This window comes from Rhea americana, unplaced genomic scaffold (assembly GCF_003343005.1).
Source record: "Rhea americana isolate MKP2758 unplaced genomic scaffold, rheAme1 scaffold_238, whole genome shotgun sequence".
In the NCBI taxonomy this organism is placed as follows: Eukaryota; Metazoa; Chordata; class Aves; order Rheiformes; family Rheidae; genus Rhea; species Rhea americana.
In genome coordinates, this window is record NW_028186355.1 from 427,278 (window position 1) to 439,594 (window position 12,317).

The following is a 12,317-nucleotide window of genomic DNA, read 5'->3' on the forward strand; positions in this document are numbered from 1 at the left end:
AATTTTCAAAAGTCCAAGTTCTCTCACCACAGTGTACAGTAATTGGATTAGAACTACTTTCAAATACTTTCCACCACATCTGTTACATTAAACATCTTGCAGAAAACACAATGTCTATATAATCATTTTACAGTGATTATCAAAAACTATCATAGAATTAAATAAAAGTGGATTGATATGGTTTATTCCCCTCAAACAATAAAACGCTAGCACCAGACAAAATATCATGATTTAAAACTCAGTGCTGGCTCTCCTGCTCTCCCTTTTTTTTCATTTTAAAAACCAAACAGAACTTATTTTCCAAAGCACAACTGTTACTATGCAAATTGGTTGCCAGAATAGTTTTCAACAATTGGCCTTTTTCTTGCATTTTGTTTCAAGAGGGAAAATATGAAGTTAAAAAAAAAGGGAAAAGAAAAGAAAAGAAAAGATATTGGAAATAAAGTCCTACTGTCAATTAGCAGTGAGTCCCCACAGAGGCGAAAGTTGACATTTCGCGGCGGATGGTACTGAAAGGGGAGAGCTCCAGTTCTGTGGTGTATTCATTGTCATTGTCATCGCTTGTCACTGTTGAAGATTTCTGGACGCATTCATCACAGCAGCAACAACAACACTCCATAAAGGCCCGGCTGAAAGGTTTACAGAGGCAGAAAAGGAGAACTGGGGTAACACAGGACTTAAAGAACAAAAGGAACTGACTAATGAGATGGAGGAGATCCATAGTCTGCCGAGAGACCCCTGTAGACATGTAGGCAGTCACAATGTTGCAGATGTTTTCAGGAATGATGCAAAACCCATATAAAATGGTTAAAGCCACCACTGTGCAGTTCATCTGACTTTCTAGCTGAATTTGCCGCTTGTTCCCTCTTGTGCAGGCCTTTTCTGCCCTCCTGATTTTCCTTGCTGTTACCAGGGAGCAAGTAATAGTGAAAAGAGTAGGCAAACAAAAATAGCAGCCAAAGTACCACCAGAGTCTTGCCCCATCATACGTGAGAGCCAACACATAGATAGTATCAGGCAGTGCAGTGGAGATCTTCACCACACACCGCTCTCCTGGTGGGCTGCCGCTGTATTCGGCATCTTCCTTGGTCAGCTGGCGCAGCACTACCTCCGGAAGGGCCAAGAGCAGCGCACCCACCCATATAACAGCCAGCTTGGCTGTCGTCGACGTACAGTTTTCGATCATCTCATAATACATCTGCACGTTGGTGGCAGCACGAAAGCGATCTATGCAGAGGGCACACAGTGTGAATGTGGTGACTCCAAGGGAGGCTACCTGTAAAGGAGAAAAGGGAATACATTTTAATGCTGTCTGAAACAATAAAAAGAAAAGAAAACTACAAGGCTACAGTCTTGATACTATTCTTTGGTGCATAGCAATTTATTTCATGGACAGTGGACAAAGTTCACCAAAATTTCTCTTTCCAAAGCTCATAGTCCACTGTTATGACAGTCTTCTATGAGATGGAAGATGAAGGTCTGAACTCACTCAAGCAGAAGAGATAATTCATTCCTTAGACACTAGGTGAAGGCTCTTACTATTGAGCTGTTCTCTGAACAGGCGATGTACTCCTTCAAAGTTAAAGGGAGCTTAATTAGTACTCTGAAACACTTGGTAGTCACAGAATAGATCCTTCTGTTGTTCTGCCTCCAAATATTTATTTCAGCTTGGTGTCATCCCCTCCTAGAAGTCCACACAGGTATCAGTGCGACTGAGTAAAGAAAACCAGGAAACTGATCTATATACAAAATGAAACCTCTTCCTTCCCCCATTTTTTGAGGGATGATTTTCAGGAAGATCTGTTCCATCACATGGGTTGGAAATAAAAGCCAAAAGGGGAGAGATGCAAGAGTCTTCCCTCCTAACTTGTTYAATAACCATGCAACGGATCATAATGTCAAAACCTTAAATATCTGCAAAATGTATGAATATTGGGGATTAGGAGTTCGCTGAATGSAGTAGGGTCTGATAACTGTTACTGTGGACTTGGGCTCTTCAGTGAAATTTTGATGAGATAAAGGCTTCCTGTAATCTGAGGTCAGAGGGACCTGGGAAAATCTAGGCTTTACACATGAAACAGTCTAGCAGAAGAGTTTACTGTAGACTAGGAGAAATGGCAGAACTTTCATTGTTTARATGATCTAAAGATAGATTGGGCAGAGTTCTCAATTATATACTGCAAGGAGCAAGTACAAAGCAATGGATAGGCTTTCTAGCTTTAATAACCATYATCCTACACATGGATAGAAATCTTGTACTGTCATGAAAGATAATTTCCTATCATTTTATCCAGTTCATAATTAAATTTGCTAAAAACAAATTTGCAAGAAGACTATATACATTTTGGYCTAATTCTATTTCCAATAAATTCAACTTCAACTCAAATTCAAAGCAGAACTCTAATTAACTTCAGCTGGCCAAAGATTAGATTTTCTGTCGCATTCTAATTTATTTATTTTCTTGGTTTTATAGGTTGCTGTTATGTTCAAAATATGTTGATGCAAAAGAAAGGACCTTGCTAAATAGCATTCCTAATAAATTTAAAGAATRCTTATTTTTATCATGAATTAGCCATATGCATGTGCAATTAACTGGTAAATTTTGGATGATGTCAGGTAGTTCACTATAATATTGCTTATTCAAATTTGATGTGCAATGATATATTTCAATTTTGCATCGGTACATTTCAAAATGTATTCTGATTTCCAACATTATTTTGAAAAATTCTTGTTTATGCAGCTCTCATTAAAAGTTCTGCAAAGATAGATAGTACAATTATGCACAATTACATRAATGTATCATTAATTTTGGCCTTTAATATTTAATGGTCATATCAGATTGCTAAAATTGAATATCACTGAAAAATATTAGGCACTTGGGATTAAAACTGTCAGGCAGTGGCTTAGCTGGGTAATTCTGTGAAACAGCTCCCTGCAAGATGGAATGAGGAAGATGCAATCTCTTATTAATWAACCTGCAATGGAAAGAATAATTAATGATGTCAAAGCAGTACCGTAAATATTTTTAATAGGCAAGCCTATTAATTTAGGGTGATAAACTGTCTGATAAGACTCAAAGAAAGCTTGGTAAATACCAATAAAAAATAAAAACTGCTTTAAAAATTARAGTTAAGAGGAAATCTTAAAGAACAATGTTAAACTCAGCTAATAAAAGATAATTTTCATATAGCACTGCTGATAGTCATACTGTTAATTTAAGACTAGTGATTTTGTTTCCAGAACATTTAAATGTGTGTGAAGTCTCTCAATTCCTTAGAGTGACAGCAAAACCTTTAGCTAGAACATCCTACATGAATAATAAAACAGTCAAGACACAGCTCTCTACAATTGCAGGAGACAGGAAAGTAACAGAGACTGAAAAAAAATGAATAAGATTTGAAAAAAAAACAGTAATACAGAAGAAAATCTGAATTTTTGTAAAATCAAGAGTTTTTCTTCTTAGCTCTAATTCTAATGTGGCCACATGAGCCTCCTCCCCCTCAAACCCCAACTGCTTTTATAGTTTTAGCATTCCATTACAAAYATCATGTTATACAGTGGCGGCAACGTTAAAACTCTGCAGCTGTTAAGATCGGGACTAATGAAAGAAGACATGTCTACCATGAACAAACGTAACCTGCGGGGTTCCTGTCACATTAATTGACCAAACACTTGGAGGTTTAAGACAGTGAAACAGAGCAAGAGGAAACAGCTAAGAACAGTAGAAGTCAGCTTTTAAAATTCTCCCATGGGTTCACTGATGAAACAAGCTAAATAAAACTAATGTTTCTCTGAAATAGGCGGTTGCTTCCTATTTTCTGTAGATTAATGGAGATAGCAATGGAACATCTTGCTTAAAGAAAAGAAGAAGAAGAAAAAAATCTCCAAAGATGAATCTTTTTTCCAAATCTCCAGAATATAGATGAATAGGGATTCACTCCAGCTGACCTGCTTAAAGGCACTATAGTAATTTGAGGGTCCAATTATTTTCCCCTTTTGCTTCCCGTGTGTTGCAGAAGATGATTAATAGCCATCAAATCAATGGTGCTGTGTAGGCCCACGTGGGCAAGCACTGGGACATGCATTCCACATGCAGTTCAGTTTCATACAGTTTCAGTTTATGGGTGTTTCTTGATACTAGTCACAATAAGAAGCAGGGTTAAAGAGGAAAAAGTGAAAKAAGCCAGGGAAGCTTCTTTTATATTCTTTTGCATTGTCCTGAAATAAACACAAAACGAAGACAATTCTTTTGATAGGSTGTAAGTAAAGGATAAAGTACAAATCCAAATATGCTGTGAAGCTGCATGAGGTATATTGGCGCTGTACTGGTAGTAACAGCTGAGTTTCTGATATACTTTTGCAGCTTTAATTCCAGCTTCCATTTCTCTTATTTTCACTGACAAGCGCTAGCAGGAAATGAGGACAGGCAACAGTGAGTCAGGCCTAGTAGTTTTTGATCATCACTTAGTTTCCTTATTTATTTCTGTATGGTCCCTATGAAGATTCTCCTTCATTCACACCACTTGTTATCTTTCTCTTACTAGTTCAAAACAGAAAAGTCTCCAAATTTCTAACTGAATGACCACAGATGTGCTTCGATGACGTGGGGAAGTAACGCTTTCTCCGCCCTAATTTGGGCAGAGAATTGCTTCTTAAGGGATTACTACGGATAGCATGTACAATCCAAAAAGACTGCARTATTGCGACAAAAGGGTTTCTTTTAACACTGTTGTTCCTTTAAAAACATTGACAGGGACATTATTGGGCACTGTGGTGGTCCTTCAAGACACTGCATAAACCTTCGGTCATTAGCTCACCAACTGTTAGTCAACTGTGTCAGAACTCATTTGGGGAATTGAGGCCACAGAGAGCAACAGCAAACTCATGAACTGCTCARCCTAATTGCCTCAGTCCTCTTCCTCATCCTTCCAACATACCCATTCCCCTTCCGCGTGCTCTAACAACCAGGGAAATGTTCTCCTGGCCTGTCCTACTTCTCCTCCTGGCTGTGGGCCTGCAGCCTCAGCCTAGTCTCTGGAAGCAGAGCCTSCAGCTGGGCAGGGAAGCAGTGCAGATTAAGTAGGGTGAGCAACATCAGCAGAAATAAGACTCTGAATTCCTTAATTCTGTCTCACCTGTTCKACAAGATGACGGTAGTGAAAACAGAAACAGAAACAAGATCAAAATAGTGACTAGGTGAAGAGGCTGCTTCTAACAGCAGAAACTGGATTTTCTGGTCCAAAATATATCTTATGTTGGTAACCTGGAGTTTATTAGATGACATGATACCCTTCTTTTCTTTGTTAGAAGGAAGGATGGGTATCCAAAACATTTCCCTGTTGTAATAGGAAAGATGAACTACAGAAAAAAGTTGAACACCATAGACCTGGTTGAACTGATTGTGAGGTCTCAGTGGTAACCCACCAGACTCTTTCTCCCCACTCCTGTTTTACCATACAAAAAAGACTATAAGGTTCTTTTTTTCCTGAGTATTTATAATCTATCTTCTTATTATRACTTCTCTATATCCATGTCAAACTCCATATTCTTAGGGCATTTTTAATGCAACATACCATGGCAAATCTTGCATACTTGTAAGTCTTGTCTAAGATAAACAAAGATAGTGCAGACTGCAGTATTTTTCTTGTGCATCTCTATATTTACWGGAATAACATGAGACTACTGCAAAATAAAAGGCCATCCCACCACAAACAGTTATTTAATTATTTAAAATYATTTGCATTTCTAGTTTCAATTATTTCATTTTTTTTTCCTAAGAGTGATAGTCATTCCTACAAAAGAACAAAAATGCATATATGTAATCTYTCTATATTCCTTGTATGAAGTTCTATTAAATATTTGTTTCTGGCTTTTCGCATTAAAATAAGTAAAGGTTACACAAATAGTTGAATAACTACTGTGGTGTGGCTGAAATAATTCAGTGGCCAGATGGTACAAGGGTCAGAGTACCCTTCTGATGTCAGCAATTAGCTTATGCATCTCAGAGGAAAAGACATCTCACTTAAACTATCTGAAAAGCAACGTGATAACACAGAGATGTTCTACGTGTACAAAATGTTTCCTTTGTGCTACTATCAATGTTCATATTAGGGAGATACCAAGCATGTGTGAATTATCATTCTGTATATCCTAGAAGTAATAACGGTCAGAATCAGCTTCCTAGAGCTGTTCTTGAACTATGTTGGAAGAGAAAGCTAACCAGCCTGTCAGGACACTGGAAATAGTCATTAGTACACCACATGATTTTCCAGAGGGCAGGAAAAATCACAAAACACAGAAGGACTCAATTTTTAGTTCATTTTCCTGTTTGAGATCTACAATAGTGCCATACAAGCAAATGAGACTTACTTTTACTTCCCCCCCCCCTTTTTTTTTAATTTAAGAAAGAAATAAGCAGCATTCTCCACTGAGGATCAAGTTCTCATCACTGCACACAAGGGACGCTTGCACTAATTCTTAATATTAACAACATGGCACTACTGCTAATATATCTTTTGCAAGAAAAATCCTGTCACATGGAGAAATTATAGCCCAATGCTGGGACAATATTCAGTGGCACTGGTATAGCAGATGCTGCTGTTTTCCACACATATATAGCTTAAATATTACTGACCCAGTTTTAAATTGTCTGACACAAATTCTTTTCCATAGTGAAATGTTGCATGCAAAGTTGAAACCAAAAGTGATTTTTTATGGACAATTTATAAATCCCTATGGACAGGGTTTGCAGCTGAAAGAAAGACTGACAGAACAAACATGACGGCTACTATCATCATGCAGCTAATAACTAAAGGGCAGATTTCTTTTAACTTCTTTTTTAACACTGCTTTTTGAAATAATTATTTATTGTTTGCTGAAGATAGTCTGCTCAGTTAGAGACACATGTAGCCATTGCCCCAGAAAGCTTCCAGTATGATGCTTTGAAATAGCAACTTCTCTGAGGATCTTAGTCTACAATCTAGTGGACTTTCTGGAGGATCAGGAGCCTAATGCTGACTGGAGTCAAAGAAATATAAAGAAGATACAACACAGCAAAAGACTCAGAGAAGATGGATAACATACAGCTTTTTAAAACTCTCAATAAAAAATGTATTTGCTTCCCTAAAGTGAAGCTTTAAAAAAAAAGGATCTCCACTGATTGCTTAGGAGCAGGCAGAGAATGGCCACTTTCTTGGTGCTACTCACTAGTATTTATCAAGCAAAAGAGAGAAATGGAGGGAAAATACCTCAAAATTGCTCTGAGAAAGCAAGGAAGAAGAGTAATTTGTATTCCAGGCCAAATCAATCCTTATGCTTTCCATTAGGAATACTATAGCTTTCCTGAGCTGGAAGCAACCCACCAGAAACATGAATGATGCCACAAACTTACTATCAAGAGCATGCACAGAGACTAAGCCTCAGATTTCAGACCTTCACTGTCAGTCTGCTTCAATGTCAACCCAGTCTCCTAAGGGTGATATGTTCTACACAAAGGAATCACAAACTTTGTCTTTCTCTTTTTTGTGGAAATATGAGAGAGGCAGAGGGGAAGCCACGTTTATTAGCTCTGAGTGCCAGGCTGAGTACTATCATCTGACCTGGCAAATTCTTGCTCTGTGCTGGTCTGCCTTAAATCCTTAAATATCCTAAGGCAGCTTGAATAYGCCCTTGTTCTAGACCCTTTCCCAATTCTAAATCATTATTCTATTATGAGTAACCTGTCCTCGTCTGCTGGTTATACCTATTTCCAACYACCTAGACAAACTCATAAAGTTTCCAGCGTAACCTCTAATAATAGAATGTGCACAACTCAAGTAAGCTTCCTTTTAAAGCCTGAAATATAGTTTCTAGCCGATACAATCAATTTTCCTCCTTAAGCAAGCCATTGCATGCCTTAAGTTACTTAACATCTTCTCTACTAGCTTCTAGCATTAAAATTAACAGTACTGCTTTGAAAGACTGTTATATTTAACAATTGTGAAATATTTAGAGGCACAATAAAATTACTAATTTTGTTTATATTCACACTTTTTTCTATGAAGGCCTTATTCAGAGTATGGAAAATGCAAAGCATAAATCTAGGAAAGCAGAAACCATACTGTTCTATGCTCTTAGTTTTCTTCTAATTCTTTTGCTGARAAGACTGGATATGCTTAAACATGTAAAAGCTAAGGATTCCATATCGGTAGGGTTTGGGAAGGGGAATTAGTCACAGTCATTGTTTTTGTATCATTGTTTATGTCGCATCTCCTGATTCTGAGCAATACTGAGCAGATTATTTCTGGAAGACAATGTACAGATAAAYACAGATAAACGTTCTGCAGGTAAACATTACAGAAATGGATGCCAAAAGTTAGACTTACAAATTATTTGCAGAAAAGTGGCAAGATTTTAAGAACTGCTGAGCAGACGATTAAAGTTACCAAGCAAAGGCACACGGCATACCCTGGGTAGAAGAATTGCCCCAATTTGTTCTAACTTCCTTCTCAACAAGTGAATTCAAATCTACTTTTCCAGGACAGTGTCATCACTAGGGTCAAATGAAGTCCTTGGGGAGACAGTTTTCTCTGCTTCCACTAACCATGTGTCTTTCCAGCTTTCTTCTGTAGTAGTTTTGCTCTTATCACGTAAGGACCATGGAAGAGGCAAAGGAGAATGTGCTTACTCGTTTTTTTCCTCAGACATGCACAGCAGTCTGTATGAAAGTATAGCCAAGACAATAGTTTTAAAAGATAGTGACAAGTGACCAAACTGTGACACAACAGACGGCTGAAATGACTGCTTAATGTACTTGGTGATAACAGATCTTTATTTGGTATGGGAAAATCACCCTYTAAACTAAATACCGTGAAGAAATATTACTGGTGGAAGCTCAATATATACCTACACAAAAATACTTAAAGATATAATAAATTGCACATAAAAGTGTGTGCATATGTGTTATCATTGGTAACAGTTGTTTTATTAAAATTCTACACAATATCCTTTAAACAGGACAAATAAAAACCAACTGGCTAAAGGGGMTAAACTAAGAACACTCAGATTTGCTCACTTGGATTACTTCAAAACTTTAAACACAGTATAAAGCAAGCTTGAGTTATGTTAAAATGATGTGTCACACCACCTGCTCTGGCTAATGARATGTTTCCCATTCCCTGGTTCCGTGGTGTAGTTCTGAAAGTACAAGGTAGTATGATAGAGGGCTTAGGCCAGTAAGGGTATTACATGCTTGAAAGTGAGGATATATTTCTGGAGTTGGATCTACAGCTCTGGGTGAGACRTGTAGCCCCTTCAGCATAGTGTGAGGAGAGGCAGGTATCTCAAAGAAGATACACAAAACATCCAGAACATGGACCAAGGAGGCACCTAAAAGTTCAAAATAATGGACTATCTTAAAGAAAACACTGACAACAGCTTAAAATCTGTCCATCTTCAGAAAGACRCTTCTGTTTATTTTCCAAAAGGCCTGAAAACTTTTCCAAAAGATAGGTGTCTACAACTTCCTCTCCAGGAGCTAAGATTTCCTCCTTTCCTCATTGTGCGGGGAGGGCATGAGATTGCCCAGGTGAATTTACAGTGAGGAAGAAGGCGGTGTAGCGCAGCCACCAGGTAAGTGCACTGCCCACGGCTGTGGACAATCCTTGACACAGCACCGAGAAGCAGCTGCTCGCAGAGCAGACTGCACGACACACTCCACAGCTGCATTGGACCGGGTGGCGCCAGCATCACCGGGTCCTGCCTGGGAGGTTAGAACAACGCTCAAAGGTGACACCTGTTCTCACTCCCTTCTCYGTCTCAGCAGGGTCAAATCCAGGTTATGGGACAGTGTCCTTCTCACCAAGCTCGGGGTAAGCTGTGGTGAGGCACATTGCACTGCTGCTCTTGAATATGTRTCACTCACAGTTTGCAGCAGAGGGGGAAATCCAGCCTTTTACTTACTGCTCCCAGCATGATGTATATATTTTTATATATGAGCATTGTATTTAATGATTACTGAATGCAAAAATACACAATTCTCAGAGCAGGATGTAACCCCAAGGTTATATCTTTTCAGATGGGCATCTTAACTACAATTAATTAAATTTCCTCAGGGGAGAGRGAATGCTTAACTTCTGGACCTCCATGATACTTAAGCTTAAAACAAGCACCATGCTACTGGTGCACCATTACTGGACTGATGACAGTCTTGAATAACAGTTTAACTGTAGGCATCTGCAGAACTTTAAAGTGAAAAAAAAAGGTATCATTAGAATTTAAAGGGGAGATTGGCAGCAGTTGAATTAATGTTCTCAAGATTACAGTTTTGAATTTTGGCAACTATGTTTCATGTAAGCTACTTTCATGATTCAGCAGTGAAAGTGTACATTCCAGAGCATCTGTGTACTGAGATATCCTAAAGATAACTCCTTCTTCTATAGGGCAAACAATTACAAACTAGACCATAAAAAGAAATGTAGTTGTACATTAAGCCAGCCGTTTATGTAACTCTGGAAGATTTGCTCTGTTTCTTATCCATTTAAATTAGTAACATCTTCATTAAAATATGAAGTTTTGTGCATTTTCCTTTAATTTACAAAGTGACAAATTCCTTAGCACCTGAAACAGCACATCATAATCAACTAATTTGGAAAAAAAAAGATAAGGCTGTGCAAACCATTTTCAGTTACTGACCTTTAATTAGAATCAACAACAAAGGATAATTCCTATTTTGTATGTGTATCCACCAAAAAAGAATCAAGAAATGTGAAATATCACTATATAAATGTCCTAAAATACATTAGCTACACTAGCTATTTTAATTGAAATGGTGACACTTTAAGAGAAGCTGTAACTACTTGTTTTATTGGTTAACCAAGTAGCCACAGAACTGAATTTAGAAATTTTGAGAGCTCCTAGCTGAAGTTACTGCTAGTAAGTATTCTCAACAAATAAATATTACAGTTGCCTTCTTCTTAAACATAAATTGATAATCAATGACTGAGTTTCTCATCATGAAAGTGACTTACTGCTGGACTTAAATTCATCTAGGTGTAGCACAGCTCCACCCCTTGTCCACTAGTAACAGCATGTATAACACATAAAAAAAGTAATGACAACTATTTTAGTGGCTAGGCATGCCACATGCATTTCTAACCACTTCCTTAAAAATATCAGCTGGCAGGTAATTATGCATTACTGTGTACCAACCTACTGTGGAAACTGCTCTTCCCTGCATTAAAAGCAAAGTTAATTGTTTCTTTCTTGCCTAATGTATCATTCTTAGGACCAGTAAATCAACAGCTTTCTAAGCTTGAGGTTAAAGAATAATGTTGAATACAAGGTTTGGGGCATATAGCAGAGCTTGCCAGAATTATGGGCTGCGACCCTACCAACAAGCCTCAGCATTCAGTTCCGGTAAGTAAATAAAGCAGACGACCTGAACGTTGCTGGTAGGACTYGGGCCAGCTGGCTGAGGGCTTCTTTAACAGAGCCTCTGAACAAGTGCCAAGAGGCTGAGATTTAAACGGCAGTGGGATTTTTTTTCTTTTTATTTTTTAAGCTAAATCAAATAAATAAGTGTGAGATTTGGATGCGGAAGTATAAATTAACAGCACATACATCACATTGACGGTCCTTTTCACAATCGCTTTTCTACAGCCTATCCCCCATCACCCTCTTCTTCCCCTTTCCTGAATCAGTTCACTTTAGGAAAAAAAAAACAAACACACTTAAACTCTAATTCTAAAAAGGATTCTTTGCCTTTCAAGACTATAAGAAGCAATAAAAGTTTGGCAGAATTGGCATAAATGGAAGCGCGAYTAGTTTGAGGCTACGGAAATCCAGGTGTTGTTGGTCCTGTACTGGCCGCAACATCCTCGCGTCTCACGAGGGAGTGGGGAGCGCTCTCTTCCAAAAGTGTTTAGCAAAACCGGAGGAAGCAACAGCGGCCTTTCGGGAATCGGCAGGGCCCGCGGCGGGACGGCGGCGGATCCCAAGCCGCCGTGGGGCAGGCGGGCGCCGGGGCCGCAGGGGGGGCGGCACGGCTCGAGTCCCGCTCCCAACCCCCTCCGCCCCCCAATTACCTCGATGTACGGGACGATTTTGCAGGAGAAGTCTTCTAGGAGCCACTTCTTGGTGAGCTCCTGRAAGATGACCAGCGGCAGGCAGAAGAAGACGATGAGGAAGTCCCAGAAGGCCAGGTTGGCCAGCAGGGAGTTGGAGATGCTCCGCATGTAGTAGTTGTGGCAGACGATGCACATCACTGCCATGTTGCCCATGATGCCGATGCCGAAGATCACCACGGAGAGGCACATGACGGCGTAGGCGCCGTACGACTC

The 12,317-nt window shown here is 39.0% G+C and overlaps 1 protein-coding gene across 1 annotated transcript in view; it reads right to left on the minus strand.

Moving 5' to 3' along the window:
• Positions 1-441: 441 nt before the first annotated feature.
• The window catches only part of GPR37 (G protein-coupled receptor 37), a 27,740-nt gene continuing 15,864 nt past the window's right edge, over positions 442-12,317 (minus strand). The window contains exons 2-3 of the mRNA XM_085306332.1: positions 12,063-12,314; positions 442-1,276 (exon numbers count right to left, since the gene is read on the minus strand). Of these exons, the coding sequence (XP_085162458.1) occupies positions 458-1,276; positions 12,063-12,314 (1,071 nt within the window). The 3' untranslated portion in view covers positions 442-457. The remainder of the gene's footprint in view (positions 1,277-12,062; positions 12,315-12,317) is intronic.